At 51.2% G+C, this 22,820-nt stretch overlaps 4 protein-coding genes across 9 annotated transcripts in view; 2 read left to right on the forward strand and 2 right to left on the reverse strand.

Moving 5' to 3' along the window:
* The window catches only part of MTF1 (metal regulatory transcription factor 1), a 50,628-nt gene extending 43,674 nt beyond the window's left edge, over positions 1-6,954 (forward strand). For all 3 annotated transcript variants that reach the window (XM_003815482.5, XM_063608681.1, XM_055095195.2), the window contains one exon: positions 947-6,954. In XM_003815482.5, coding sequence (XP_003815530.1) covers positions 947-1,377 — 431 coding nt within the window. In that variant the 3' untranslated portion in view covers positions 1,378-6,954. The remainder of the gene's footprint in view (positions 1-946) is intronic.
* Positions 6,955-7,073: 119 nt separating this feature from the next.
* Positions 7,074-8,354, reverse strand: C1H1orf122 (chromosome 1 C1orf122 homolog). 2 transcript variants are annotated; one of them, XM_034961663.2, is made up of 3 exons: positions 8,222-8,354; positions 7,796-7,997; positions 7,074-7,550 (listed from the first exon to the last, which is right to left on the reverse strand). In XM_034961663.2, exons 2-3 carry the CDS (start codon positions 7,841-7,843, stop codon positions 7,455-7,457), a joined length of 144 nt encoding a protein of 47 aa, XP_034817554.1. In that variant the 5' UTR covers positions 7,844-7,997; positions 8,222-8,354; the 3' UTR covers positions 7,074-7,454. The 2 variants fall into 2 exon arrangements, with proteins under 2 accessions (XP_034817554.1, XP_034817551.1); XM_034961660.3 differs by having other exon boundaries at positions 8,089-8,223.
* YRDC (yrdC N6-threonylcarbamoyltransferase domain containing) lies at positions 8,299-13,589 on the forward strand. The gene is made up of 5 exons (XM_034961656.3): positions 8,299-8,736; positions 9,313-9,427; positions 9,552-9,671; positions 12,090-12,232; positions 12,537-13,589. Exons 1-5 carry the CDS (start codon positions 8,348-8,350, stop codon positions 12,607-12,609), a joined length of 840 nt encoding a protein of 279 aa, XP_034817547.1. The 5' UTR covers positions 8,299-8,347; the 3' UTR covers positions 12,610-13,589.
* A 1,814-nt stretch (positions 13,590-15,403) lies between these two features.
* On the reverse strand, positions 15,404-22,694 carry MANEAL (mannosidase endo-alpha like). Of its 3 annotated transcripts, none has more exons than XM_034961643.4 (4): positions 21,804-22,694; positions 20,690-20,799; positions 19,718-19,794; positions 15,404-16,692 (listed from the first exon to the last, which is right to left on the reverse strand). In XM_034961643.4, exons 1-4 carry the CDS (start codon positions 22,351-22,353, stop codon positions 16,677-16,679), a joined length of 753 nt encoding a protein of 250 aa, XP_034817534.1. In that variant the 5' UTR covers positions 22,354-22,694; the 3' UTR covers positions 15,404-16,676. The 3 variants fall into 3 exon arrangements, with proteins under 3 accessions (XP_034817534.1, XP_034817531.1, XP_008966714.2); XM_034961640.4 differs by having other exon boundaries at positions 15,404-16,969; positions 21,804-22,690; XM_008968466.4 differs by lacking the exon at positions 19,718-19,794 and having other exon boundaries at positions 15,404-16,969; positions 21,804-21,943.
* Positions 22,695-22,820: the final 126 nt, after the last annotated feature.

A 22,820-nucleotide genomic window follows, 5' to 3' on the forward strand; every position in this document is an offset into this window, starting at 1 on the left:
TAGTAGAGACAAGGTTTCACCATGTTGGCCAGGCTGGTCTCGAACTCCTGACCTCAAGTGATCTGCCCACCTTGGCCTCCCAAAGTGCTGGGATTATAGGCATGAGCCACCACCCCCGGCCTAATTTTTCTTTATTATGTGTAGAGACAGAGTCTCACTATATTGGCCAGGCTGGTCTCAAACACCTGGGCTCAAAAGAATCCTCCCTTCTCAGTCTCCCAAAGTACAGGGATTACATACAGGCATGAGCCACTGCACCTCGTCCTGCCCATTGGTCTTTAGCTCTGTCAAGACACACAAAGCCTGGCTGAATATGGAGCAAGTGTTCGTACAACACATGAGAGAAAGAGAGATGAGTAAGATGTCCTAAAGGAGCTCAGAGTCTCTTGGGCAGGCAGAACCAAGCAGGTCCTGTACCGCAAGGAGAGAGGTGTGGAAGGAAAACAGCAGCACTGTGCATGTGTGCCGGGAGGCTGGGTACCGGCTTCATCCAAGCTAGTCCTCTGCATAGGCCTACAGAGAGTGGGGGAGTGAGCTACGTCTTGAAAGATGAGTGTCAGTTCTCCAGAAGAGAGGTGTCCAGGGATTTTAGTCGTAAGGAAGAGCCCACAGGCCCAGGGGTATAAAGAACGTGTCAGGAAAAGTAGGCCTCCACAGGGAGGGTGCAATGGAGAATGACTGGAAATGAAGCTGGAAATACAGGGTGCATCTAGATCGTGTGTGTGACTTTCTAAGGAAACGGGACTTTGTCTCGGGCTGGGGAGTGTCCCTCTTTTACCTCAGAGGGCATGTGGTCCAATTTAAAGCAGAACGAAGCCCGAAGTGTGGCAACATCCTTCCCATGGTTCCCATGGCACTCTGCTCTCACCTAGTCCATGTATCCCTGTCCCTCATGCTCCTGCCCCTGCAGCTACTTGAAGAGCAGTCTCTCTTGCCTCTCTCGCAGGGAGCTCTGTCCAGCAGATTGGCCTCAGTGTTCCTGTGATCATCATCAAACAAGAAGAGGCATGTCAGTGTCAGTGTGCATGCCGGGACTCTGCAAAGGAGCGGGCATCCAGCAGGAGAAAGGGCTGCTCCTCCCCACCCCCTCCAGAGCCGAGCCCCCAGGCTCCTGATGGGCCCAGCCTGCAGCTCCCAGCGCAGACTTTTTCTTCAGCCCCTGTTCCCGGGTCATCATCCTCTACCATGCCCTCCTCCTGTGAGCAAAGCCGACAAGCAGAGACTCCTTCAGACCCTCAGACAGAAACATTAAGTGCCATGGATGTGTCAGAGTTTCTATCCCTCCAGAGCCTGGACACCCCGTCCAATCTGATTCCCATTGAAGCACTACTGCAGGGGGAGGAGGAGATGGGCCTCACCAGCAGCTTCTCCAAGTGAAGGGCCCATGTGTGCTCACCTCTGGGAAAAGTGGGTGAGCAGGAGGCATGAGGTACAATGCCTGCCATCATGGGTCAGAAATTTGAAGGATGAAGAAATCTACTGTTTGAAATCCTCACCTTTCAGACGTATTTTCTTTATTCACATCCCAGGAGCATCCATTTTAAGGAACTATTCTTTGGAAAAAAACAAAAAACAAAAAAACAACAAAAAAAGCTAAGTTATAAGTGAACTGTTTGGCTGCACTGTATGTCACTTTTGCTTGTTGTCATGTGAACTTGGAAACTAAGGTTACTTGTGTGCATAAAAATTCTAAATGAAAGGGTGTGGTTTCCATCAATCTGATGCTGCCCATCGCTTGCACTGGGGTCTTTGTGGATCGGGCAGGAGAGTTCAGTGTGTTGGGTGTTGCTCCTTCCTATGTGTCTTTTGAATCTGAGGCTGACATTTGCTTGGAAGGCCAGACCCTTGCTCCATCAGAGAGGGCAGTGGCAAAGGCCAGTGAGGCAGCTGTGAGTTGGACAGGGTTCAGGTGAGATGGTGTTGTCATTTGTGCTTAGTGTTGGTGGTGCTCAGGGTGGATAACACGGGTCGTTCTGCAGCCCGCTTCAGCACAAATAGGCAGCTTAAGGCCTGGCTCACAGGCTGTGGGGTTGATCTGGCTCTGCAGAGGCCCTAGGCAGCTTGTTGACTGCTGTCTGTTGATGACGTGTGTGCAAAGCAGGCTCTAGCAACATGATCACTGTCTTTGCCTTCCTGGTTCTTTCTCTCGGTTGGTTGCCAGGGCTTGCAGATCGCAGTGAATTTTCCTTGGGGAACATCGCTGTTTTGTCCTAGAGTGAACTTGTGGCTTATGGCCAGTGCTGTTTGGTGGTCTGCCTTCTTTTTAATGGTATTTTCTTCCTCAGAGCAGAAGGGCTGCATTTTGCTTATCAGAAGAAGGTGCAGATTTAAGGGAATTCATATGAGGTGGCATGTAATTGGCAGGCCAGGTGTCCTGGTTCCAGGTTCCAGCCAGGCTTTGGGTTGCCCCCTCCATCTCTGCCCCCCTCTGGATTTTGCATACAGCCTCATACAGTGCAAACAAGGATGTGACTTGCTCAGCTTAGTCATGTGATTTATTAAAAAAAAAAAAAAAAGAAACACAAAACGATGATCTTCTACTCAGGGTATAGCAAAACAAAAAAATTCCCTTTCCACCAAAAAGCCTGAAATGTTGCAATAAGTTATCTCATTTGGAATGTTTCATTAAGTTGTGTTATAGGAAAAAATTGTGTGTGTGTGTTATAGAATTATATCCATATGTCTGCCTTTGGCTCCAAGTCATTGCCTCTTAAAATAAAAGATACAATCCATACTAGCATGAAAAGTTTCCCTCAACAGGCTATATTAACATAGTCGTGAGTGCTGACCAAACTCACCGAGCTCAGAGGCCAGGCATGGCCTGAGGTGCAGAATAGGCCTCTGCCTCCAAAGAGCCCTTTCCTTGCCCTGAGCAAGGAGTGGTGTTCCACAAACAAGGCTGCTCTTCTAAGCCAACAGTGTCAGGCAGGAAGCAGCCATAATTTTGCCTTGCATTTTCATTCCCTGATGTAAAGGGATCTGCATTGGTCACTCTCCTGTTCTCTGAGCCATTGCTCAGGGCCAGCCAAGATATTATTGAGAACAGATAATTTACCTTGGAGCCAGAGGCCCTCCCTGCCTTTAGCAAGGATGTTCAGGGACAGACAAAGAGGGCAGTGGTGGTGAATGTTGTTACTGCCATGAGGAGAAATGGCAGTAAGAAATCTTAACTACAAGCAGCCAATTTCTCATTCCAGGACCCTAGCCAGAATAATTGACTTCTTTTTTTTTTTTGAGACAGAGTTTTGCTTTCGTTGCCCAGGCTGGAGTGCAGTGGCGCAATCTTGGCTCACCGCAACCTCCACTTCCCAGGTTCAAGCAATTCTGCCTCAGCCTCCCGAGTAGCTGGGATTACAGGCATGTGCCACCACGCCTGGCTAATTTTGTATTTTTAGTAGAGACGGGGTTTCTCCATGTTGGTCAGGCTGGTCTCGAACTCCCAACGTCAGGTGATCCTCCCGCCTCAGTCTCCCAAAGTGCTGGGATTACAGGTGTGAGCCACCATGCCTGGTCTAGGGAATTGACTTCTTTTTGACCTTCTGCACTCCCTTCCCCAAAAGGATTGTGGCTTCTGTTGACCATTGACCTCAGCAGAAGTTGATAAGGAAGGAGGAATTTCCTATTAACACAGTGGGTTAGTCCTCCTGGAAAACCAACTGCTGAGCATGAGTTGTCCTTGGCTGTCTCTGGGCCTCGCACCCATGGGAAGTTTTGAGGTGGGGCCCTTGCTGTTTACAACTTCTGAGAGAGTAGTGATGGGACCCCAAAGTAAGCTTGTATCAGAGGGCAGTAATGACCTTCCCATATCCCCATCCTGTGGTCACCTGGGATTTGGGTTCCCTGGGGCGGAAGTGGGAAATAGGAGCCCAGGGAAGGACATCTGAAGCACCCACAGTTTAAATAGCGACTCTTCTTGGTTAGCCAGGGCTGTGCTCATGTTGGGCCCTACCCAGGTCAGTGGCCTTTTCACTCTCAAAGATCGGGGGTGACGAAGCAGCATCTTAAACAGTGTTTAGGCTGACAGATTTTTCCAGTTGAAGAAGCTGAAGTATCTGCCTTTTGAGGGTGACTTTAGATTACAAGAGAGACTATCAGATCCAATCAGCTTTTGAAAAATCAGGAATGTGCTTAAAATGCCAGTGAGTGGTTGTGAAGATCAGGTTTATTTCCCAGGATAGGCAGTCTTTCTTTCCCTCCTTTTCCAGTTCTCTTTTCCTACCTGTCCTTCCATAAGCCTGGTCTCTAGTGCCGAGGACCTTGGAGAAGAGAGGGCCCCTAGCTAAGCTGGAGCCAGAAAGAACCTTCACGGTGAGTGTGGTTTCCCAAACTTGGGAAATGAACCTAGGGTGAGGTTAGGGAGGATTTGTAGAATTCTAGCAGGTAAAAATCAAGCCTTTTTCCCCTCCCATAGTAAACTTAACCATTTTCACCCTGTACGTTATCTTCTAGCTCCTACTAACATCTCCAATTAGACAACCGCTTCAAAGGGTGCTTAGCACCAGGGATTGGGGTTCATGGACTTAGGAGGTGGTAAGGAAACTGGCTGGCACCACCAAACTGCCTTAGTGAACTTGGCCCTTCCCAGGCAGGTAGGTTGGGCATTGAGGGAAGGTGGCCCAGTCTTTCCTGGCAGGGTCTGGCCAGTCTCATGGGGGCACCACTAGTTTGGTGACAGAAGTGGTGTCATTTATTGAATTCCACCTCCGTTTAGAAGGAGATCATGGTACAAAGCCCAGGAGGGGGCCTTAAGATGTGAAGATCTCTCTGAATAAAAGGCAAGGGGCTTCTCTTCTTCACCTCTGGGATAGTTGGTAGATCGGAGAGTTTTATTTTCAGGGTCAAGGCTGTGGACTGATGGGGATATTGGAGGGTGGGTGGGTTTTCCTGAGAGACTTTGTATAATGCTGAATGTGTCCAGAGGGACAAGTTTGCAGAACCTCATATTGGTATATTAAAGAAATAATAAAATAAAAAAGCACTTTAGGTTATTTTATCTTTAACCCGATTGCTGCAATTTCTTTTGTGTGTATATATACATATATATACTTTCCACAAAGTTTTATTTTTTGCTCAGAATAAAAAGTTAAATTGAGGTGTGAAAAGAAAAGCACTTACCTTGGTGCAATATGTGTAGCTTGATGGTCGTTGTCCCATGTGGCCCTGGCCTGGCCGTGTTTTTCCGCTCAATCAGCCCTGTGCTGTGAGACTGTCCATAGGGAAACACTATTATGCATTCTCAGCAACCGCTCAATCTATGCAAGCCTTCCCTGTGTGCCCCAGGGCGCCCCCTCAGGCTCTCTGAAGAACTGCTGTGGGTCCTGTTTTCTGCTGACTGTTGAGGCCCTTTTTCATCACTTCTTGGTCTCTCGCCATCTTTTCCCTCTTCACCATTACAAAATGATGCCTGAAAGGAAGGAACAGATTGTTCCTAGGTAGAAACCTGGCACCTTCTAGACTTTTATATTTGTAATCACATCCATTGTCCTTAAAGACTTTTCCAGAGTCATTGAAACCATTGATTTGTGGAACTGCAACAATATTTCTCAAGAGTTTACAATTGTCTTACACCACCAATCAGAAATATGTTTGGGGAGGCATGGGTGGCAGGGGGCAACATGAGCCATTTCCATACTGCTCCCCATACTACCTGTGTTGGTTCCTTAAGCAAAAAGGCCTCCAGCCTTCATTAAATCCTATAAACAAACATTACATCCCATGAATCATTATCAGCTTTCTTCCTTTACTCCACCTCTCCCATTTTATCTTCAATTCTCAGGCTATAGAATAGACAAGTTTTAGAATATACTTCAGCCAAAGCAGAAAGATTTTCATAGATCCAATATGCAAATAGTTCTGCTGTGACATAGATCAGAAATTGTCTGTTCCTTAATATTTGGGGGTGGAGGCAACAAAACTGAAGCATATTTCTGATTGGTTAGCCATTTTGGCCTGTTTCCTCTTGCATGTTTTTTAGGGAGGGAAACGGTCCTGTATTTCTTCTGATGCCCTTTGGGGAAGCCGACGACCACTGGGCATTTCTCACTGTTACTCCTGTTCAAGAGAGGGCTTCTCAGTCTGCACTGAAAAATGCAAATTAAACTGGATCTTTACGTCAATGTGTACATAGTACAAGCTTTTTTACTGGAATTGAGGTTTAAAACCACACACTGCCCTTTTGGTGGTGTGCCTGTTGGGCCAAAAATTGGGTGATAATGTAGTGTCACTTTCTCAGCTCAATGCAGTTTCTACTTTTTCTTATGGGAAAATTTTTCATAAAACCTTTTTGCACCAAAACCCAGGGGTGTTTTTTGCAATATCCTTGTTATCCTCGTAGTGTGCCAAGTCAGAGGCTTTCTCTTGCCCTTTTCCTGCTGTTCTCTCAGGCCTCCCAAGGGCTGTTTGACTCAACAGTCTACATCCTTCGTTGTGTTTTGGAGAATGTGGGGGTGGGGGTCAGAGTTCAAGGTGTCTGTTCCCTTTTCCTGTGAACTCTTTCTAGTCCCTATTTGGGGAGGGTGGCTGGAAACAGATTTTTGCTGAATTTCTGGCTGAGATCTTCTAGCCAGGAAAGGCAAGAGCCCCCAAGAGCCCTTTTTTTTGACATACACTAATCATTGGCCGGGGTCTTGGTGACAACTTTTAAAATCCCAAATAGTTTTATTTGGATTATGTAAAAGTAAGTGTGAAACATGGGAACAACGGACTTCCACTGAGCGATGTGAAAACGTTACAGGTTCAGTACTTCCAAAGGAAGAAACCTCCAAACCCAAAAAAGAATAAATATGAATTTGTATTTTTGAAGAATGTGAAATAATGGTGTTTGCTTAATTGCTCATTTTGTATAAACTTAATATTGTACTTTAAAATATCTGCTAAAAAGTGAAAATTTAACTTTTTGGAATTGAAAAAGCAATATTAAATACTAATGAAATCCTAATTAAATGCTTATTTAAATCTGGTAGTATCTGTGGCATTTCTTACCAACCCTGCCCATAGTTGACATTTTTCCACCACTCCCCCCTTCCCAGCCATCAGTCTTGGAGAGGGGACAGAAAGGAAACGTCGGTCACCAGGAGAGTCTGCAGGTTTCCTTTTAATCAAGGCTCTGCTGAAGGTGTTTTGTGGGGCTAAAAGCCCCCAAAACATGAAATGGACATGTAACACCACCTGGATCCCCCATAGCAGGCCAGACCACTCTGGCGAGCACTGCTGGTCTGCCCAAATCTGGGTAATCAGACTGGGTATTCATTGGCTGCATTTCAAAGCACAGCACTGCTTTCAGCCAGGATGAAGTGGGAGTGAACCCAGCTGCTAGCAGAGCTGCCACTCCAGGCTGAGAGCCAAGTACCAGCCACTGCCAGTGAAGACTGGCCCCTTTACTGAAGGGAGTTGTTCAGAGTCCAGCCACCGGCCCTGGGGAGGGAGAGAAGTCAGGGTATTCTGCTCGGGGATGGTCAGGGCTCCGCAGCTCCATCGCCAGCATCCTTTGGAAAGCCGCCTCTGGCGGAGACAGCCGGCTGGGGGGGCGCTCCAGGTTTGGCTGAGACGTTCTAGTTGGAACAGAAAGGAAAAAAGTGAGGCTGGGAGGCAAGGCCTTGGATTAGGCCCCACAAGGATGTGGCCATTTGGCATTTGGATAGTATTAACTTTTTCGAAACCTCTCACCAGATCAAAGGAGGTTAGGGATAAAGCGGCGGAGACATACTTCCCCCCTCCAGGGTAAGCTAGGGCTTGGCCAGCCTAGCCAGTGGGCAGACCCCACCCCACCCCAGCCCAGCCCAGGGTGGGCACTAACCCCGCCACCAGCCGGCTCCGGGCGCCGGCGGCCCAGCTGCCGTAACATCTCCTCGCAGGCTGCGATGGTGTCCAGGAGCTGCCGCTGCCGCTGCTCCACCGCGTCCAGCAGCTGCTGGGCGCGCTCCTCCCGGGGCGGCTGCGGGGGTGGCCTCCCGCCGAGCCCCAGCCCCGCCTTCCCGCGGTCCACGCCGGCAGCCTCCCTGCCCGGGAGAAAGCGAGAGACAGACGGTCAGGGCAGGCGCTTGCGCGGGGCCAAGCCCCTTCCCCCCGCCCCGACGGGCCCCCTCTCACCCCCGTGACCAGTCTGAGCCCGGGCCCCATTCCATCTCCGCTTGCGCGGCCCGACCACCGCCCCCCTTTCGGCCGCCCCCCTCCCCAGCGCTGCGTTAGGGCTTCGCAAGGCTGCGCCCCGCCCCGTCCCCACCGGTCTCCTTCAATCCTCCTGGGGGTCGTGGTCCCTTTAAGCTGCCCGGCGCAGAGGTGGGGCCGAGTCTCCTGGACCGGAAGCTGGCTGGGGGCGTCACTTCCTCCCGGAAGCGGGCCTGGGCGGATGTCTCCGGCGCGTCGGTGCAGGGGGATGAGGGCCGCGGTGGCTGCCAGCGTGGGGTTGAGCGAGGGGCCTGCTGGCTCCCGGAGCGGCCGCCTCTTCCGCCCGCCAAGTCCCGCTCCGGCGGCCCCCGGCGCCCGGCTGTTGCGGCTCCCGGGGAGCGGGGCCGTGCAGGCCGCGAGCCCGGAGCGCGCCGGCTGGACCGAGGCGCTGCGGGCCGCCGTGGCCGAGCTGCGCGCCGGCGCCGTGGTGGCCGTCCCCACCGATACGCTGTACGGCCTGGCCTGCGCGGCGAGCTGCTCGGCGGCTCTGCGCGCTGTGTACCGCCTCAAGGGTCGCAGCGAGGCCAAGCCCCTGGCCGTGTGCCTCGGCCGCGTGGCCGACGTCTACAGGTAAGGCCGCCCCGACCCGGCCCCGCTGGGGGCGGCACCGCGGGAGGGGTTTCCGGTGACAGGCTTGGGAGACTGAGGCGCAGAGAGCGGGAGGGGCTTGTCCAGGCTCACCAAGGAATCCGGAACTGGAAGTATGTACCGAGGACTTAACGTGCCCCGGGCCCTGAACTACATGCTGCTGGGAAGCAGCAACACACGAGAAAGGCAGGGACCCTGTTCCCTTGGCGTATTTGTGCTAATTGGGGAGGCCCCCGGGAAAAAAGCAAACAAACACAGTAGCTTAACTTAATAGCGAATGCCTTGAAGAAAATAAAACGTGGAGCTTGATCCCACTATCATGATATCACAGCGGTGCAGCTGTTGTAGTCCCTGAGACCAGAGGCACATGGGCGTGAAGCCAGGGGTGCGCCTTTGGAGCCCTGCTTTCTGCTCAAGCTCTTAGGGAGGTGAAGCAGGGAGACAGGCGGCTCCCATTGTAAGCTCGAAGGATTCCTTTCCTTCGTCTGCCTAGAGTCTAGGAAAGGACCACCAGTGGCCCTTCAATTTTGAATGGATTTATTCTTCTATGTTTCCCAGATACTGCCGTGTGAGAGTACCTGAGGGGCTCCTGAAAGACCTACTGCCAGGACCAGTGACCCTGGTGATGGAACGCTCGGAGGAGCTCAACAAGGACCTAAACCCTTTTACGCCTGTGAGTCAAGTTTTCTCTTGTGTCCCCAGACTCCAGGCCACTTGGCTTTCACTAGGATCCAGATAAGACTTACCCTCTTACCCCTTCCAACCTTTCTCATGATCCCTTTCCCCTTGCCTTACAGCTTGTAGGCATTCGGATTCCTGATCATGCCTTTATGCAAGACTTGGCTCAGATGTTTGAGGGTCCGCTTGCTCTCACTAGTGCCAACCTCAGCTCCCAGGCCAGTTCTCTGAATGTCGAGGTGAGTCTACCCAGTCCTTCCCCTGGAAATGTCACCAGCGCACATACTGTTTTCTGTGAATCAGTGGCATTGATAGTACACTGGGATGGCCAGGCGTGAGAGTTCTTGGGCCAACAGTGGGAAGGTTGCCCAGCTGGCAGGGAGGTGGTGGGGGGCAATATAAATTTTAAAAATTTGAAAGATTTTATCTCAAAGTCTGAAAAGCCAGGGGGAGAATTGGTGTTTTCTTCTGTCTTTATAATAATAGGAAAGATTATGATAAGAACAATGTCTTCCTGTTTTTCTGGAGATAACAGTTTCTGGAGAACACAGTTAGGCTATAAATCTTCACGACAGTGCTGTAAAGAAAGATGAAGAAGGCCAAGGGCAGTGGCTCATGCCTGTGACCCCAGCACTTTGGGAGGCCCAGGCAGGTGGATCATATGAGGTCAGGAGTTTGAGACCAGCCTGGCTAACATGGCAAAACTCCATCTCTAATAAAAAATACAAAGATTAGCCAGACATGGTGGCGCATGCCTGTAATCCCAGCTACTTGGGAGGCTGAGGCAGGAGAATCACTTGAACCTGGGAGGCAGAGGTTACAGTGAGCTCAGATTGTGCCACTGTACTCCAGGCAGGGCTCTAGAGCGAGACTCTGTCTCTTAAAAAAAAAAAAAAAAAAAAGATGAAGTTTAGCCTCCAGAAAGTTATATCACTTGTTCCAGGTCACACAGCCATTAAGTGACTGACTCAGATTTTTAACCAGTTTTTGATTCTCGCCCCTGTTCTCTTATCTCTGCCACAAGCCAGATCAAAGAAAGGATCATCCTAATCCTTTCTTGGCTACATAGATTAGAACAAAGGAGGACACATAGAAATTTCGTTTTTTTCTTATTACTAAGATGTAAAATGTAGTAATAAGCTACATTGTGTCCCCAGACTCGGCCAGACACATAGTATCACACATAGTATCCAGCATCAGGCCTTGGGCCTTCCTTGGGCTTATTACATCCAGCTAATAAGCCTGGATAGAGTAACTTGCATGCAGTCACATAGAGATATGATGGAAAGTCCAGAGTTAGAGCCCGTATCCCTGCTCAGAACTCCATTCGATGGGTTTTCCATTCCCAGACCTAGAGTGGGGCTCAGGGTTCTTAGAAAGTGAGAGTTCAGCATCCCTTCCCATTCTCAGAGTGCAGGTTTGACTTGGTCCTGGTGGCTGTACCCCAGGAGCAAGAATCGGGATGTGGCACAGGGAGGGGAGGTTTTTACCTTGTCAGCAATCATTTGACCTGTCCAACACAGTAACTGGTATTTATGATTTCCTGTCCCAGATTTCCAGGCCTAACTGCCACTGCAGTGTCTTCATTGGGGGGTTGGGGAAGCTCTAGCTCAGTTAACAATTCAGTCCACTGTTCTAGGGGGAGTATCCTCCTCATAGCCCAAAGACTGAGTGCTGGTGGCATGCAGAATCTACCATGTTCTTCTCTTCCTACCCTGATCAGAGTCGCATTGAGATCCAGGAGCATAGTTCTAGAGCTAGAAGGAGCTGGAATCACTTGTTCCAGGTTACGCAGCCATTAAGTGACCAGATTTTTACCTAGTTTTTTTTGTTTTGTTTTGTTTGAGACAGTCTCACTCTCTTGCCCAGGCTGGAGTGCAGTGGCACCATCTCAGCTCACTGCAACCTCCATCTCCCGGGTTCAAACAGTTCTCCTGCCTCAGCCTCCCGAGTGAGTAGCTGGGATTACAGGCGTGTGCCACCACCCCCGGCTAATTTTTGTATTTTTAGTAGAGACGGGGTTTCACTATGTTGACCAGGCTAGTCTCAAACTCCTGGCCTCAAGAGATCCAGCCTCCCAAAGTGCTGAGATTACAGGCGTGAGCCACCATGCCCGGTCTTTTTACCTGGTTTTTGACTCTTGACCCTGTTCTCTTATCTTTGCGGCAAGCCAGGTCAAAGAAAAGATCATCCTAGTCCTGTCTTGGCTACATAGATTAGAACAAATGAAATGAGGACATAGGATCATCTAGTCCAGCCCACTTGTCTTGTAGGCCTCGATAGAGTAACTTGCATGCAGTCACACGGAGATACGATGGAAAGTCCAGAGTTAGAGCCCGTATCTCTGCCCAGAACTCCATTCATTGTACTTATATTTCCCTAACTGAAGCAATGTGTGAAATTTCCTTTTGACATAGCAAGATTTTCTTTAAACCCTAGATAGGTGTTACTTGGAGTGCTAACCCAGGAGGCCTCCAAACCTCATAGAATACAGTGTCTTTGGCACAGTTGACCTTAACTAAATGAAGCTCCTTTCTCTGCTTAGAGGAAAGTGCCTTCTGTTTTAAGACTATATGGCCTTTGATGACTGCGTGCAGTTTGACATTATTGGATACACCAGGGATAGTGTCCATGCTCTTCCTTCTCCCTCTTCTCAGGAGTTCCAGGATCTCTGGCCTCAGTTGTCCTTGGTTATTGATGGGGGACAAATTGGGGATGGCCAGAGCCCCGAGTGTCGCCTTGGCTCAACTGTGGTTGATTTGTCTGTGCCCGGGAAGTTTGGCATCATTCGTCCAGGCTGGTAAGTCTCTTTCCTGTGGCGTGGGGAAATAATTTGAGGGAGGTTGGAGAGATGCAAAAAAGCTTTGACAAGATAAAGATGGTGCCTCCTATCTTGCCCTGAAGGAGTGTAGGCCAGGTTTGGAGAAGTGGTGGTTGCAGTGGGACTAAGTTTCCTGGCTTTCTTAGGATTCAAAAGGTTTCATCAAGGGTTGATGAACAGGGCTTAACAAGGCTAGCCAGTTTCGATGTCCCTGCTCACCAGCCTCTGGTGGGCTCGGGACTTCTGAGAAGTCAGACTGGTAACTGTCCTGTTTCCTCCTCAGTGCCCTGGAAAGTACCACAGCCATCCTCCAACAGAAGTACGGACTGCTCCCCTCACATGCGTCCTACCTGTGAAACTCTGGGAAGCAGGAAGGCCCAAGGCCTGGTGCTGGATACTATGTGTCTGTCCACTGACGACTGGCAAGGCCTCATTTGCAGAGGCCACCGGAGCTAGGGCACTAGCCTGACTTTTAAGGCAGTGTGTCTTTCTGAGCACTGTAGACCAAGCCCTTGGAGCTGCTGGTTTAGCCTTGCACCTGGGGAAAGGATGTATTTATTTGTATTTTCATATATCAGCCAAAAGCTGAATGGAAAAGTTAAGAACATTCCTAGGTGGCCTTATTCTAATAAGTTTCTTCTGTCTGTTTTGTTTTTCAATTGAAAAGTAATTAAATAACAGATTTAGAATCTAGTGAGAGCCTCCTCTCTGGTGGGTGGTGGCATTTAAGGTTCAAACCAGCCAGAAGTGCTGGTGCTGTTTAAAAAGTCTCAGGTGGCTGCGTGTGGTGGCTCATGCCTGTAATCCCAACATTCTGGGAGGCCCAGGCGGGAGAACTGCTTGAGCCCAGGAGTTCAGAATCAGCCTGGGCAACATAGCAATACTCCGTCTCATAAAAATTAATAAATAAAAAGTCTCAGGTGACCAAAGGCTCCTGAAGCTAGAACCAGGTTTGGATAAAGATTGAAGAGCCACAGGCCACTCTTCCCTCTGAGCCATTGGGCCTAGTGGTGTCATGTATTGTAATTGCTCGCGGGGAGAGCAGTCTTTTTGGTGTAATAGTGGGATGTCTGCTTAGTTGGCAGGGGTTCAGTCCAAATGGAAGAATATTGGGAAATAAACCTCCACTATCCTTTTCAGCCAGGGACTTTTTTCTTATTTATTCATAAAATAAATTGTAGTTAATTATACCCATAACACCTTTATTTAAATCCAGTGTTCTCCGCAGCCTTTTGTCTATTTATATGTGTACCAAGTGTTAAACATAATTATTATTGGGCATTTGAACTTTGTTTTTCTTTAAAGAAATGCTGCTATTAAACATATTTGTAAATGGTTTGTTTTTCTTCTTTTGAATTATTTCCTTAGGAGAGTAGGTCAAAGTGTAGGAAGTATTTATGGCTCTCAATATGGATTAGCCTTCAAAAGAACTGAGTCAAGTTACACTGCTGTTAGCAGTGTGTGAGAATGGCTGCCTCTGCCCCCTGGCCTTCCCATGTTTAGTATTTTTCAGATTGTGCGTGTGTTAAATGAAGCCAGTGGTGCTACCTTCTATAAATTACTATAGGTCAACATCCAACCCTTTCAGCTGTCCCTGCCTGCCTTGGTTTCCCCAGCTAAGCCCCAAAGCCAGGTGGCCAGGCCTGCTCATCTCTCTGGTGGGGCTTAATATCAGTTACCTAACTGGGGCTGGGTGTCCTTGAGGTGACCACTGGGGTCTATTTCCTCCTTCCTCCCCTTCCCTCTTGTACCCTAGTTGCCAAAATTCTGATTCAGTCTTTTTTTTTTTTTGAGACAGAATCTCTGTTGCCCACACTGGAGTGCAGTGGCACGATCTTGGCTCACTGCAAACTCCGCCTCCCAGGTTCAAGTGATTCTCACACATCAGCCTCCTTAGTAGCTGGGACTACAGGTGTGCACCACCACACCCTGCTAATTTTTTTGGTATTTTTAGTAGAGGTGGAGTTTTGCCATGTTGGTCAGGCTGTTCTTGAACTCCTGGCCTCAAGTGATCCACCCGCCTTGGCTTCCCAAAGTGCTGGGATTACAGGCATGAGCCAAGGCACTCAGCCCATTTTTTACTTTTTTAAAGACACGTCTCTCTGTGTTGCCCAGGCTGGTCTCGAACTCCTGAACTCAACTGATCCTTCCACCTCAGCCTCCCAGAGTGCTGGGATTACAGGCATGAGCGACCACGCCTAGCTTCCAATTCAGTCTTGAGCCCATAAACTTCTCAGTACAGTGGTTTCCAGTGCACCTGTTTCCAAGTATATCCTAAGAATCTTGTGTTAACAGAGGCCTGCTTTAATCAGGGTTCCTGCAATTAGCGTATTAGTTTATTTGTAAATAAGCACTGGTTTGTTAATTCCCTCTAGAAATCTTGTTTAGTAATGTTTTTTGTGTTTTCTTTTTGTTTGTTTTTTGTTTTTGTTTTGAGACAGTCTTGCTCTTGCCCAGGCTGGAGTCCAGTGGTGCCACATTGGCTCACTGCAACCTCCGCCTCCCAGGTTCAAGCGATTCTCCTGCCTCAGCCTCAGAAGTAGCTGGGATTACAGGCACCCATGCCCAGCTAAGTTTTGTATTTTTAGTAGGGATGGGGTTTCACCATGTTGGCCAGGCTGGTCTCGAACTCCTGACCTCAGGTGATCCACCTGCCTTGGCCTCCCAAAGTGCTGGGATTACAGGTGTGAGCCACCACGCCCAGCCTTGTTTAGTAACTTTTTTTTTTTTTTTTTGAGACGGAGTCTCGCTCTGTCGCCCAGGCTGGAGTGCAGTGGCGTGATCTCGGCTCACTGCAAGCTCCGCCTCCTGGGTTCACGCCATTCTCCTGCCTCAGCCTCCCAAGTAGCTGGGACTACAGGCGCCCACCACTACGCCTGGCTAATTTTTTTGTATTTTTAGTAGAGACGTGGTTTCACCATGTTAGCCAGGATGGTCTCGATCTCCTGACCTCGTGATCCGCCCATCTCGGCCTCCCAAAGTGCTGGGATTACAGGAGTGAGCCACCACGCCCAGCCATTGTTTAGTAATTTCTTAAGCAAACCTACTTGTTGTGGTAAAGCCATAGCCAGCCCAGCTCCTATATCAGTTTGTCACAGAATCTAAGGTCAGAATTTGTGAGGTCTTAAAGAGAGCAAAAGGAATGCTTACTTGAGAATACCAGTTCATATTTAATTACTACTAATCACAGTAGCACTGAACATGGCTCTAGTGAGTGGGCCTCAGTCAGTTCAGGCAGCTAAAGGGAGGGGGATTTCCTCCTAGTCCTCTCCCTAGAGCTTAATATGCATCTGGGAAAAATTAGGCTCTGGAGCACAGAGGTATTTTTTTAGAGGAAATGAACTGAACTCCCAGCACTAGGTAAAACTGCAAAAAGAAAAACACCTGTGCCCAGGCACTAGCTACAAGGCCACACCAGAAAAGGAAAGCTGGGTCCCGGAAGCTTCAGGACAGGAACTCTTCCTTGGTCAAGTTTTCCTCAGCACCTAGCACATAGGAAGGTGCTTGATGAGTGAGTGTTAAATGAACCTGTGAGTGCTCAGGATGATTTCCTGATAATTGGGTTCAGGAATCTACTGGGAGGAGCTTAAACCTAGAAGTTCCCTTTTTGAAAGTCTCAAATATGGTTCCCTAACTTAGAGAAGACAGATGATGTGGGAAGGAGGCCTGAGGAGAGGATGCAGGCTGGCAGAAGGGAGCAGGGTGCATGCGAGCCCAGACCCTGACACCCTTCCAAGGGTGGTGACTGGGTGGCCACTACACAGCACCAGCCTGCTGCAGAGTTCAAAACTAGAAGGGGTTACATGAAAGTGTTCCCAGGATGTGGAGCTGCCCTGGGCTAAGTTCAGTCACCTGCCAGCTTCTGCCGTTCCCATCACCACAGAGCACCTCAGCACCACTCGCCTGAGGAACGGGCTCTGTGTCGCACAGGCCCATGCCTGACTGCCCACCCAGAAACACCCATCTGCTGACCTCTGACCTGGGAACGAGTGAGTGGCTACAACCTCAGCTGAACCCCACACGGTGACATCTTCCAGCAAGGCAAGGACATCAGCACCTCACGCCCATTTACAGGCCCCTCACATGAGCCACTGCTCCTTCTCTTTGATGAAGTGCTCCGCCCAGCGGCGTGTCAGCTCCAGGTACAGGCTGGGCTGGTGAGGCAGGTAGTCCAAATACAGGCGGGTGGGTGTCTTCTTGGGAATGGCCTTCTCAATCTGGGTGCCCTCGTGCCACTCATTGAAGGAGGTAATGGAAACGATCTCGGGCCTCACTGTCAGGGCCGCCTGCAGGGCCGTCTCATAGTACTTGCCATTGACCCTGTTGCGCGTATTGTGGTTGTTCCAGGGCCGAATGCTGGTGTCTATGTAGCCAGGCCCCACACTGGGGATGAACATGAGGTTGTTGGCATCACAAAAGTTCTTCACAGCTTTCCAGTTCTGATGGGAAGAACCAAAGGAGAAACCATTGGAGGCAAAGTAGGTGTACATGCCGTCAAATCCGGCGGCCAGGATGTCGTGGGTGTGGCCCTCCTCCACCAGCAGCGCTATGAAGACCCCATCGTAGGGCGTGTTGCGGATCGAATGGGGCCCGTTTGGTGTCAGGAGGTGGGCCCAGGCCTCAGGGGACGTCAGGTATGAGTCGTAGATATAAAAGAGTGGGAGGCTCTTGCCCATGCTGTTCTTATAGCGGTAAAATGCACCATGGGAGCCATACCTGAGAAGGAGAAAGAAGAGCCTCAGCTGGATGGGAGAGACCAGCACAGCTGTAGGACCTCCCGTGGATGAGATACGGATGCAACACAGCCCAGTTCTGGAGCCAGTCAGTCTCCACAGTTGGAGTCATCATGCCTCTAAGCAAGAACCTGGTTCCCCTCCTTCCTCTCTCCAGTTGTCATTCCTAAGCCTCACTTCCCTACCCTTAGCCAAGCCACCACCGTCTTCCATCTGGATTGCAACAACAGCCAGCTAACTGGTCTCCAGGCTCCCATCCTGCCTCCATATAATCCATTCATTATTCCCACCTACTTGATCTGGCCCTGCCTACTCCATTCCTGCTCTTTTCCCAGCTATTACTCCCCATCTGGCCTTTCTATCCGGCTATGTGTCATGCAAGCTTGTTCCATCTTATGGGCCTTGCATCTGCCAGCCCTCTGCTTGGAATTTTCTCCCTGCCTCCGGATCTTTGCAGAGCTGACCCTTTTTCTTTTCTTTTTTCTTCTTATTATTACTACTTTTTTCTGAGATAGGGTCTTGCTCTGTTGCTCAGAGCTGGAGTGGGGTGGGCGATCTCAGCTCACTGCAACCTCTACCTCCTGGGGTTCAAGTGATTCACCTGCCTCAGCCTCTCAAGTAGCTGGAATTACAGGCACCCGCCACCATACCTGGCTAATTTTTGTATTTTTAGTAGAGATGGGGTTTCACCATGTTGGCCAGGCTGGTCTTGAACTCCTGACCTCAGTCAATCCACCCACCTCAGCCTCTCAAAGTGCTGGGATTACAGGTGTGAGCCACTGGGCCTGGGCTTTTTTTCTTTTTTCTTTTTTTTATTCTTAAGACAAGTCTCACTGTATCGCCCAGGCTGGAGTACAGTGGTGCCATCGTAACTCACTGCAACCTCAAACTCCTGGGCTCAAGTGATCCACTCACCTCAGCCCCCCAAATAGCCGGGACAATAGGCATGCATCACCATGCCCAGCTAATGTTTTAAAAAAAATTTGTAGAGATAGAGTCTCCCCGTGTTGCCCAAGCTGGTCTCAAACTCCTGGCCTCAAGTGATCCTCCCACCTCAGCCTCCCAAAGTGCTGGGATTACAGGTGTGAGCCACCACACCCAGCCCTGACTGCTCATTCAGGTGTTAGCTCACCTGTTGTCTCCTCAGACTCACCTGACCTGACTATCCATTCTTAAGTAGCTTCGTGGGCACACTCTAGCACAAAATCCTGTACAGATCACTCTTTGATTTTTCCCATTTAATTACTGTCTGCTCCACAGTACCTGCAACATACACTAGAAAGTAAACATTATGAAATCAGAAACTTTGCTAGTCCTACCCATTACTGTACAACTGGGCTTAAGTCAGTGCCTGGACACATGTAGGCACTCAATACTCTCTTTTTTTGTTTGTTTTTTTAAGAGACAGAATCTTGCTCTGTTCTCAGCTGGAATGCAGTGGTGTAATTGTGGCTAACTGTAACCTCGAACTCCTGGGCTCAAGTGATCCTCCCACCTCTGCCTTCCAAGTAGCTAGGACTACTACAGGCATGCACTGCTATGCCCAGCTAATTTTTTTTTTCAGTAGAGATGGGGTCTTGCTATGTTGCCCAGGCTGATCTCAAACTCCTGGCCTCAGGCAATCAATCCTCCCACCTCTGCCTCCCAAAGCCCTGGGAGGCCGGGTGCAGTGGTTCACACCTGTAATCCCAACACTTTGGGAGGTCGAAGTGGGCAGAGCATCTGAAGTCAGGAGTTCAAGACCAGCCTGGCCAACATGGTGAAACCCCAGGCTGGAGTACAGTGGTGCCATCATAGTTCACTGTAACCTCAAACTTCTGAGCTCAAGTGATCCACTCACCTCAGCCCCCCAAGTAGCTGGGACCATAGCTGTGCATCACCACGCCCAGCTAAAGATACAAAAATACAAAAGTTAGCTGGGTGTGGTGGTGGGCACCTGTAATCCCAGCTACTCAGGAGGCTGAGGCAGGAGAATCGCTTGAACCCAGGAGGCAGAGGTTGCAGTGAGCCAAGATTGTGCCACTGCACACCAGCCTGGGCAACAGAGTGAGACTCTGTCTCAAAAAAAGAAAAAAAAAAAAAAGCACTGGCATTACAGGTATAAGCCATTGCACGCAGCCTCATTCAATACTTATTTATTTATTTATTTTTGAGATGGAATCTCGCTCTGTCACCCAGGCTGGAGTGCAGCGGTGCAATCTCGGCTCACTGCAACCTCCACCTCCCAGATTCAAGCGATTTTCCTGCCTCAGCCTCCTGACTAGCTGGGATTACAGGTGTGCGCCACCACGCCTGGCTAATTTTTTTATTTTTAGTAGAGACGGGGTTTCACCACGTTAGTCAGGCTGGTCTCGAACTCCTGACCTCAAGTGATCCGCCTGCCTCGACCTCCCAAAGTGCTGGGATTACACCATGCCTGGCCTTCATTCAATACTTTCTGAATGAATAAATGAGGTGCCTACATTGTAGAAGCTACTTTCACATATATTAATTCGTGTGATTCTCACAAGACTCAAAGGTTAAGAGGCTTGCCTCATCACAGATTAGAAGCCACAGAACAGGAATTGAAACCCAGGCTGCCTGACTTTAGGCCCAGTACTCTCTTACTATAAAACAGCTGCTGGGAAACACGGGCATTATGCCCTGTGTCTCTTGACCTGCCCCTCCAAACCTTCTATCCCTACCTCCATTTTGATCCCCGCCAAAATCCCGGCCCCCAGAGCAGCCTTACGTGTCAATGATGTACTTGATGTTGTCATGTACAGTGATGTCATCCCGGCCCTTGTAGGGTTGGATGTGGAAGGCCACCTGCCACAAACAGAGGAGTAATGGTCAGGTGAGTGTCTATCTAGGGGCCACAACATATCAGGCTCAGGATCTAACCATGGCCTGGAGGAGAGGCTGAGTTCAGAAGAGGGCCTGGCAGTGGTGGGCACAGTAGAGATAAAGGCAGCTGCTGCCCTTGAAGGCCAAAACAGGGGTGAGCAGTTTGCCCATCTCCCGCAGCAGGGCATATGGGAATCATTTTGGTGGGCTGTTACAGGGTGGCTAATAGGTTTCAACCTTGTGCCAGCTCCAAGTGGTTGGTGCTAGCTGCCTGAAACAGTGGAATAAGTATGCTGAAGCTGTGTCAGTGGAAAACTGCTGTGATCTGTTAGACATGTCAGTGGTGGAATTCTCTTCAGGAATAGGGGAGTGGGGCTTTTCTTCTTTCTCTATCATTTTTCTTCCTTCACCACAGAAGCAAGGGATGACTTACTTGATTGGCACATGTGGGGAAATGCTTCGTCCAGTCCGTCCTTCCTCTTGAAAGTGAGCCCACCTGCTGAGAACACCTGCCTACTCCTCGAGGTCCAGCACTGCCTCCCACTAGAGAGTTGAGTCTGCAGGTCCCTTTGGCTCTTGCCTACCCTTTTTCCACCATGCTTTACAACCTAACCTCTATTATTATTTAACAAAAGTGATAATTATTTAGTCTTCTCTTGGTCCTATATTTAGTTTTCTCAGTTTTCTTAGAATTCAAAAAACTAAGAGCAACATAGCCACCATTTATCTGAACCCTCCCCCAAAACCACACTTGCCACATATTTGTTATCCCTGGGCTACTGCCAAGAACTTCTGTAGAGGCACTAACCCTGTGGGCGGAGGAGAGCAACTCTCCAGAATAGGGCAGAGAGCACGTGGCCTCTTCTTGGAGACTCACCTGGATGCTGTACTGATGGGCAGTGTCCAGAATGGCGGGCACCAGGTCATCTGAGGGCTCCCCGTTATCATCAGCCATGCCAGGTGGGTACCAGGACAGGACCAGGACGCCTGAGACGCAACACAGAAGCCACTTCAGAGACACACAGTACCCCCCTCAACAGAGATTTTTTTCCTCACAAACATCTCCAATTGCAAAAATGGTTCCTAAAAAACTGAAGCAAGCCTCCTGCCAGGTTCACTTCCTGCAGATGAGTCCCAGAGCCTCGCGCCCCGGAGCTGTCCACGCCCGCGGTGCTGAAGCGGAGCGCCTGCGGGAACCGTAGCGCGCCAGGCCGGGAGGGAGCCAGGCTTTAGACTGCCTCAGCAAGTAGTAGAACAAAAGGAATGGGAGGACAGTGCCACACCCACCTGGAAGCCACAGGCCTACCTCTGAAGAAGAGAAGCACCCCTAACCCTAACGTCCCGCATGGAGAAGAGCCCTGAGCAGAGGCCATCTGTAAAATCCAACAAAATTCAGTGACGAAATCCGAAATAAGTGAGCCTCCCCTCCCCAGCCTACAAAGGAGGCGCCCTGGGACCTTCCCTCCAGCTGGGTGCTTGATGAAAAGCCTCTAAACCCCCAACACTACCTCCAACTGCAAATAGAGCAGAGGCCTTCATGGAACACGGGCACACTTTCCTCTCTGCAGCCAGCAAAAGCAGGAACGGCTGCTGCTCTACCCTGTACCTGCCATGAAAGCAGAGGCCGCCCTAAGTTCCACTCCTCTGAACCCCAGAACCTGCGGGCCAGGACTCCAGGCCTCACTTCCCATCGCCCAACAAATTTGAAGACTCTGCCTCCCTCTCCTGGTGCAAACTCCTAGCAGTTCCGCCCTGTGGGAAGGGCCCTGGATGTTAGGGATGGAAGGGCCCAGCTGGGGGGTCTGAATACTAGACGGAGGGGCGGTGTCGCATGGTGGGCCCAGGATGAGAGTGGGAGGGAACAGCTAAGAAGCCAGGCTGGCGGATAAGTGGGACCAAAGGGCCGGTGACAGGACCAGAGGGAGCTGGGGTGTGGGAAGGAGGAAGGGTGAGGCTGGGGGGCAGGGCCGCCCGGGGTGGGGGGCGCTCACCGATGGCGGCTTCCTTGAGCTGGGTCATATGCTCCCGCAGCACTTCGGGGTCCCGGGAGCTGTAGGGCCCCAGCTCCGGGTAGAAGCTGGAGCCCAAGTCGTCTGGGGGGCTGTGGCGGCCGCGGGGGTAGCTGGCCGAGATCTTGGGGTCCCAGTGCGGCACCATGACGTGGTCCCAGTGAATGTAGTGGCCCTCGCGCCGCGGGCTCCCGTACCACGAGTAGTAGAAGGCGTGCAGGTCCGAGTAGACGCGCAGGCTCTGCACGGGGGCGGGCTCGGCCTCCGCGGGTGCCGGCCCAGGGGAGCCGCCAGGGTCCGCGGTGCGGGGCGGCGGCGGCGGCGGGGGCGGCGCGGCAGGGGCTGCCGGGGCCCTGGGAGCGGGCGCGGGGGCCCCCTCTGGGCGTCGCTCAAAGGGCGCCAGCTCCAGGCCCGGGCCCAGCGCCGGGAGTCCGTCCGGAGCCTTGAGCGTGCGCAGACCCATGAGGGTGCCGAAGGCGAAGAGCAGCACCAGGAACAGAGCGATGCAGGCGCGGCGCCGCCGCCGGGCCATGGCCGACTGTGCGCTCCTGCAGCCGCCGCGCTACCTCCCAGCGTGCCGCGCCATGGCCGCCCGCCCGGCCGCGCGCTTCCCAGGCAGACTGTGCGCCCGGCAGAGCGCGGCGTGGGCGGCGCCCGGCCTGTCCCCGCAGTGCGGGCGGGCTCGGCACACAGGACGCAGGCGGCGCGGACCAAGTGGCCGCGAGCCGAGGGGGAACTGGACGCCGAGTGCAACGCAAGGCCCAGCGAACGGCGAGTTTCGGGGCCACAGGAGCAGGGGCCTGAGTCAGGCCGCGTGACCCGCGAAAGAAGAGTCGCCTGGCTGCCTCGGCGGCAGGTGGTGGCGCCTGGCTGGGGAGCGGGGACGCAGGCCTTCCGGAGCGCGGGAGAGAGGCGGCGCGGCGGCGGCGCTGGGGCGGCGGGGGCGGGGGCGGAGGCGGGGCGGGGGGGGAAAGAAGCGCGCGTCGGTGGTTCTCTCCC

Source organism: Pan paniscus, chromosome 1 (assembly GCF_029289425.2).
Source record: "Pan paniscus chromosome 1, NHGRI_mPanPan1-v2.0_pri, whole genome shotgun sequence".
Classification (NCBI taxonomy): domain Eukaryota; kingdom Metazoa; phylum Chordata; class Mammalia; order Primates; family Hominidae; genus Pan; species Pan paniscus.

Coding starts and splice junctions, on each gene's coding strand:
- C1H1orf122 (XM_034961660.3), bottom strand. CDS start 8,123: ATGGAATGGGGCCCGGGCTCAGACTGGTCACGGGG. Junction 7,998..8,088: donor GGCTCAGACTGGTCACGGGG/GTGAGAGGGGGC, acceptor TCTCCCGGGCAG/GGAGGCTGCCGGCGTGGACC. Junction 7,551..7,795: donor CGGAGCCGGCTGGTGGCGGG/GTTAGTGCCCAC, acceptor TGTTCCAACTAG/AACGTCTCAGCCAAACCTGG.
- YRDC (XM_034961656.3), top strand. CDS start 8,348: ATGTCTCCGGCGCGTCGGTGCAGGGGGATGAGGGCCGCGGTGGCTGCC. Junction 9,428..9,551: donor ACCTAAACCCTTTTACGCCT/GTGAGTCAAGTT, acceptor CTTGCCTTACAG/CTTGTAGGCATTCGGATTCC. Junction 12,233..12,536: donor GGCATCATTCGTCCAGGCTG/GTAAGTCTCTTT, acceptor TTTCCTCCTCAG/TGCCCTGGAAAGTACCACAG.
- MANEAL (XM_034961640.4), bottom strand. CDS start 22,353: ATGGCCCGGCGGCGGCGCCGCGCCTGCATCGCTCTGTTCCTGGTGCTG. Junction 20,800..21,803: donor GCTCAAGGAAGCCGCCATCG/GTGAGCGCCCCC, acceptor GTTGCGTCTCAG/GCGTCCTGGTCCTGTCCTGG. Junction 16,970..19,717: donor ATCAAGTACATCATTGACAC/GTAAGGCTGCTC, acceptor TCTCCTTCTCAG/GTATGGCTCCCATGGTGCAT.